The 6,940-nt window shown below is 44.6% G+C and overlaps 1 protein-coding gene across 1 annotated transcript in view; it reads right to left on the bottom strand.

The window, feature by feature from the left end:
- The window catches only part of LOC139026035 (F-box/WD repeat-containing protein 7-like), a gene marked incomplete at its 3' end in the record, with an annotated part of 26,396 nt that extends 20,155 nt beyond the window's left edge, over positions 1–6,241 (bottom strand). Inside the window, exons 1-2 of the mRNA XM_070441335.1 lie at positions 5,990–6,241; positions 2,176–2,823 (exon numbers count right to left, since the gene is read on the bottom strand). Coding sequence (XP_070297436.1) covers positions 2,176–2,763 — 588 coding nt within the window. The remainder of the gene's footprint in view (positions 1–2,175; positions 2,824–5,989) is intronic.
- Between the last annotated feature and the right edge of the window lie 699 nt (positions 6,242–6,940).

Raw genomic sequence — 6,940 nt, 5'->3', positions numbered from 1 at the left:
AACTCAAAGCAGTAGAACATTCCAGGTGCAGGAACTCAAGCAGTAGAACATTCCAGGTGCAGGAACCTCAAAGCAGTAGAACATTCCAGGTGCAGGAACTCAAAGCAGTAGAACATTCCAGGTGCAGGAACTCAAAGCAGTAAGAACATTCCAGGTGCAGGAACCAAGCAGTAGAACATTCCGGTGCAGGAACTCAAAGCAGTAGAACATTCCAGGTGCAGGAACTCAAAGCAGTAGAACATTCCAGGTGCAGGAACCAAAGCAGTAGAACATTCCAGGTGGCAGAAATCAAAGCAGTAAGAACATTCCAGTTGCAGGAACTCAAAGCAGTAGAACATTCCAGTGCAGGAACTCAAAGCAGTAGAACATTCCAGGTGCAGGAACCCAAAGCAGTAGAACATTCCAGGTGCAGGAACTCAAAGCAGTAGAACATTCGAGGTGCAGGAACTCAGCAGTAGAACATTCCAGGTGCAGGAACCAAAAGCAGTAGAACTTCCAGTGAGGAACCAAGGCAGTAGACATTCCAGGTGCAGGAACCCAAAGCAGTAGAACATTCCAGGTGCAGGAACCCAAAGCAGTAGAACATTCCAGGTGCAGGAACCCAAAGCCAGTAGAACATTCCAGGTGCAGAACCACAGCAGTAGAAATATTCAGGTGCAGGAACCAAAGCAGTAGAACATTCCAGGTGCAGGAACCAAAGCAGTAGAACATTCCCAGGTGCAGGAACTCAAAGCAGTAGAACATTCCAGGTGCAGGAACCCAAAGCAGTAGACATTCGAGGTGCAGGAACCCAAAGCAGTAGAACATTCCAGGTGCAGGAACCAAAGCAGTAGAACATTCCAGGTGCAGGAACCCAAAGCAGTAGAACATTCCAGGTGCAGGAACCCAAAGCAGTAGAACATTCGAGGTGCAGGAACTCAAAGCAGGAGAAACATTCCAGTGCAGGAACTCAAAGCAGTAGAAACATTCCGGTGCAGGAACCCAAAGCAAGTAGAACATTCGAGGTGCAGGACCCAAAGCAGTAGAACATTCCAGGTGCAGGACTCAAAGCAGTAGAACATTCCAGGTGCAGGAACCAAAGCATGTAGAAATCAGAATATTTTCTATTTAATCATGTCTTTACTAAAAATGTACAAATTTGTTTAGATTTAGAGAGTGGCCCATTATCAGATGGGCAGGAACAGGAAGAGAGACAGGGAGGAAAACACGTTATCCGTATGCACTGGAATAGAGAAGGAGGATATATGAATACACATCGGTATGCAGACCACTTCCTCACCAGTTAGTTTTTTTACTCACGCAGGTATTCTGTTTCCACTCCATCCACTGATTGAGGAGAATTCAGCTTCTCACTTCGCAACAGGTGATACTCCACCCAAAAGGCACAGCACACCAACATCAAAACCTCATCCCAACTGTAAAGTATGGTGGAGGGAGCATCATGGTTTGGGGCTGCTTTGCTGCCTCAGGGCCTGGGCAGTTTGCTATCATCGACGGAGAAATTAATTCCCAAGTTTATCAAGACATTTTGCAGGAGAATGTTAGTCTATCTGTCCGCCAATTGAAGCTCAACAGAAGATGGGTGATGCAACAGGACAACGACCCAAAACACAGGAGTAGATCAATAACAGAATGGCTTCAACAAATACGCCTTCTGGAGTGGCCCAGTCAGAGTCCTGACCTCAACCCGATTGAGATGCTGTGGCATGACCTCAAGAGAGCAGTTCACACCAGACATCCCAAGAATATTGCTGAACTGAAACAGTTTTGTAAAGAGGAATGGTCCAAAATTCCTCCTGACCGTTGTGCAGGTCTGATCCACAACTACAGAAAACGTTTGGTTGAGGTTATTGTTGCCAAAGGAGGGTCAACCAGTTATTAAATCCAAGGGTTCACATACTTTTCCCACCCTGCACTGTGAATGTTTACACAGTGTGTTCAATAAAGACATGAAAACATATAATTGTTTGTGTGTTATTAGTTTAAGCAGACTGTGTTTGTCTATTATAGTGACCTAGATGAAGATCAGATCAAATTTTATGACCAATTAATGCAGAAATCCAGGTATTTCCAAAGGGTTCCCATACYTTTTCTTGCCACTGTATGTCACAATGGGATGCCGGACTATCGCGTCTCTGGACTGAATTAGGCTTGAGGGGAGAGGTGGGTTCTTACCTTGATGTTGACGAGTGATGAAGGTGTTTCAGGGTTCAGTCTGTCCGACAACAAGTTCTCATCCGAGACAAACACCTGGTTCCTTCCCTCTTCATCCTCTAACAGGGCAGAACGGTCACTCTCGTCTTCACCCATATCTTCTGCCTCCTCGCCTTCATCTCCCTGCTCCTTCTCATCATCCTCCTTTCTACCTTCCTCCTCTTCCTTTCCATTCCGCACCCCCTCTTCTTCAGTCTGGGTACTGTGGGAGGTTTTTGATTGGTCATCTCTTTCCCTAGCCGCGCTCTCATTGGCTGTTACCTCGACGTGACCGACGACAGTTCCGAACGGTTCCGAGGGGCAGGACTCCTCCGCTATGGTAACTATGGAAATGCTGACCACCTCCCCCTCTTCCTCCTCTCTGCCAATAAACTCACCACCTCCCTTTCTCCTTTCTTCCCCAGAGGAAGATGACGAGATGGAGGAAGAGATTGAAGAGATGGAGGAGGAAGAGGGGGTGCTGCCTAGCAGCGATACGCCCATAGAGTCTCTCCTCCCTGGCAGGGGTGTACCCGTGTTACCCCCTCTGGTCAAGGGGTCCTGTTTCATCACTAAACTAGACTTCTCTCCTACGGTCTTCAGATGAGAGAACAGGAAGGACCGGGCATCCTGGAGAAAGGAGAGAGGATAGACAGGGGTTAGAAGAATAGAACTAGGAGGAGTACTCCAGCGGCACAAAAGACTACAGAAGAGGCGAGATTGGACTCCTAGATAAACAAGGAGAGGAGAGAGGAGAGAAAAGGGGGATAGAAATTGGAGGAGGAGTACTCTGTCAAAAGGGCTGGGAGTTTTCCCCCTGACTTGCTGACACCAACACTACTCCCACTGTCTTCAGACTAGATAGCAAGAGAGATGGGGTATCATGGATAAACAAGTAGAGGATCACTTAGACATTGGAGGAATACTTCACAATGAGGCTAGGAGTTTACCCTGTCAGTATGAATGAAATTAGTGGGTCCTGCCTTGATGACTATTTTAGATTTAATCTACTTGTTCAATAGATTTTTGCAGTTTTAAAATGATTACTTGGAATAAACTTACAGCTAAAACGCTCCTTGTCCCAGAATGACATGTTAGCTAGCCACAGATCTGCCTGTTGTCACTAGCTAGCCACAGATCTACTTGTTGTCACTAGCTAGCAACAGATCTACTTGTTGTCACTAGCTAGCCACAGATCTGTTTGTTGTCACTAGCTAGCCACAGATCTGCTTGTTGTCACTAGCTAGCCACAGATCTGGCTTGTTGTCACTAGCTAGCCACAGATCTGCTTGTTGTCACTAGCTAGCCAACAGATCTACTTGTTGTCACTAGCTAGCCACAGATCTACTTGTTGTCGCTAGCTAGCCACAATCTACTTGTGTCTAGTAGCCAGATCTACTTGTTTGTCGCTAGCTAGCCACAGATCTAACTTGTTGTCGCTAGCTAGCCACAGATCTACTTGTTGTCGCTAGCTAGCCACAGATCTACTTGTTGTCGCTAGCGTAGCCACAGATCTACTTGTTGTCGCTAGCTAGCCACAGATCTCCTTGTTGTCGCTAGCTAGCAACAGATCTGCCTGTTGTCGCTAGCTAGCAACAGATCTGCCTGTTGTGCCGCTAGCTAGCCACAGATCTATTGTTGTCGCTAGCTAGCCACAGATCTGCCTGTTGTCGCTAGCTAGCAACAGATCTACTTGTTGTCACTAGCTAGCCACAGATATGCCTGTTGTCACTAGCTAGCCACAGATATGCTGTTGTCACTAGCTATCAACAGATCTACTTGTTTTGTCACTAGCTAGCCACAGATCTACTTGTTGTCACTAGCTAGCCCAGATCTACTTGTTGTCACTAGCTAGCCACCGATCTGCTGTTTCACTAGCTAGCCACGATCTGCTGTTGTCACTAGCTAGCCACGATCTACTTTTGTCCCTAGCTAGCCACAGATCTGCCTGTTGTCACTAGCTAGCCACAGATCTACTTGTTGTCACTAGCTAGCCACAGATCTGCTTGTTGTCACTAGCTAGCCACAGATCTGCTTGTTGTCACTAGCTAGCCACAGATCTGTTGTTGTCACTAGCTAGCCACAGATCTCTGTGTTGTCACTAGCTAGCCCACGATCTGCCTGTTCACTACTAGTCCGATCTGTCCTGTTGTCACTAGCTAGCCACAGATCTACTTGTTGTCACTAGCTAGCCACAGATCTGCCTGTTTGTCACTAGCTAGCCACAGATCTACTTGTTGTCACTAGCTAGCCAACCGATCTCCTGTTTGCACTAGCTAGCCACCAGATCTGCTGTTGTCACATGCTAGCCAACCGATCTACTTGTTGTCACTAGCTAGCCCACAGATCTGCTTGTTGTCACTAGCTAGCCACAGATCTACTTGTTGTCACTAGCTAGCCACAGATCTGCTTGTTGTCACTAGCTAGCCACAGATCTGCTTGTTGTCACTAGCTAGCCACAGATCTGCTTGTTGTCACTAGCTAGCCACACGATCTCTTGTTTGTCACTAGCTAGCCACAGATCTGCTGTTGTCACTAGCTAGCCACAGATCTACTTGTTGTCACTAGCTAGCACAGATCTGCTTGTTGTCACTAGCTAGCACACAGATCTACTTGTTGTCACTAGCTAGCACAGATCTGCTTGTTGTCACTAGCTAGCAAGATTCTGCTTGTTTCACTAGCTAAGCAACAGATCTACTTGTTGTCACTCGCTAGCAACAGATCTACTTGTTACACGCTAGCAACAACTACTTGTTGTCACTAGCTAGCAACAGAATCTACTTGTTGTCCAGCTAGCAACAGATCTACCTTGTTGTCAATAGCTAGCACAGTCTAGCTGTTTGTCACTAGCTAGCAACAGATCTACTTGTTGTCCCTAGCTAGCAACAGATCTACTTGTTGTCACTAGCTAGCAACAGATCTACTTGTTGTCACTATAGCTATGCACAAAGCAGATCTACTTGTTGTCACTAGGCTAGCAACAGATCTATTGTTGTCACTAGCTAGCAGACAGATCTCTTGTTGTCACTAGCTAGCAACAGATCTACTTGTTGTCACTAGCTAGCAACAGATCTACTTGTTGTCACTAGCTAGCAACAGATCTACTTGTTGTCACTAGCTAGCCAACTAGTGTACTAAGTACCTAAGGTTGATGTGTTGTAAGTTGTCATTGTACAGCTTGCATTCATGGTATCACGTTTCTATAACTAAATAGTTAGATTACAAATACATATTTTTTTTTTTAAAGACTTCACCTGATGGCAGTTTTTCGGACGGAGATCTCTCGAGATGTCACTAGCTGTCTGCCTTAGCTACGGATAACGTGATCAGCAGAGATAGTACCATGGATAGATAGTACACAAGTTTTTATTGGTTTACAGTTTAGTACTACGCGGCGTTTGTCTGTCAATCTATCGAACATAACAGTAAGTATTTAGCAAAAATTGTGCAAGATTTGACATTGCCAACAAACGGAAGTGTTCAGAATAAATAAATATGCACAATGTTAAAAGCAGCTCCTCCAACAACAKATATCGATCCTCTCGAAAACTAAAGCAGTTAACGTTAACTTGTAACGGCCCACCACTTGTCATAGTTAGCTAGCTAGCTTCACACACGGTTGATGGTCGTTGCTAAGTTACCTCACTTTACCCCACACACACTAACGTTAGCTAGCTAACTTCTGAATTCGTTGACACTTTTATCCTTAAATGCTTCAACTACAAGAAGTATCCTACTAAAGTGTTTCAATAGCCACCACGTATTAAACTAACACACAATTAAAAAGCAAACTCACCTTCGACAAAACAGAGRGCCGTTGTTGCTAGTAACTAACGTTACTAGTGCCGTGGCGTGTTGTCCTGTCTTTGCACTCGAAATAAAGGGGATTTTGGACACTTTCTCAACTAGAATACGCTTATCGCATCCTAACAACCTTTCATCAGACGGCGAGATACACGCAGACTGCTGATATCAACATGAAACGTTAAAATCCGGTTAGAGAAAGAGGTACTTCTCATTCTCTTCTCAAAAAGAGACAAAACTGTTAGGCGCGCTGTAATGACGTCAAGTCGATTTCACTCTCCCTGGCGCCTTGTTATGACTCGTTCGTTTACTGGTACTTTTTCTGAAGCTTGGCAAATTAGAATTCAACATTTTTTTTATATGATATATGGCGAAGAAAAATGTTTGGTCATCAAGGACTTGAGAAATAATATGTCAGATATCATAGTTATCTGACAAATGAATGAAGCCGACACTGACGAGTTGTGATATTGTCTTGAAAAACTATAGTAGGAAGAATATAAATTATCACACACTCTCACACTCTCACACTGTGGCTGCAAGGCTCGTACAAATCATTATGACCATGTATATCCGTCATAATAAAAACTGTTCATACAGCGAGAGCAGCATTGGAGAGAGGAATACGTAGTTTGTATTATTTACTACATTTAAACAAATATAATACACAGAGGCTTTCTAAATAATATAACACACAGAGGCTTTCTAAATAATGTAACACACACAGAGGCTTTCTAAAATAATGTAACACACACAGAGGCTTTCTAAAATAATTGGCCGAATGGTAAAGAAACATCTAGCCACTAAGAGAACACCCTTATATTCAGATCACTTCCTGGATGCAGGTCTGATGGCCGAATGGTAAAGAACATCTAGCCACTAGAGACACCCTTATAATTCAGATCCTTCCTGGATGGCAAGGTCTGAATGGCCGAATGGTAAA

This window comes from Salvelinus sp. IW2-2015, unplaced genomic scaffold (genome assembly GCF_002910315.2).
Source record: "Salvelinus sp. IW2-2015 unplaced genomic scaffold, ASM291031v2 Un_scaffold3763, whole genome shotgun sequence".
NCBI classification, from domain to species: Eukaryota; Metazoa; Chordata; class Actinopteri; order Salmoniformes; family Salmonidae; genus Salvelinus; species Salvelinus sp. IW2-2015.
The sequence above is the reverse complement of the archived record's forward strand: the minus strand, read 5'-3'. Positions and strand labels throughout refer to the sequence as shown.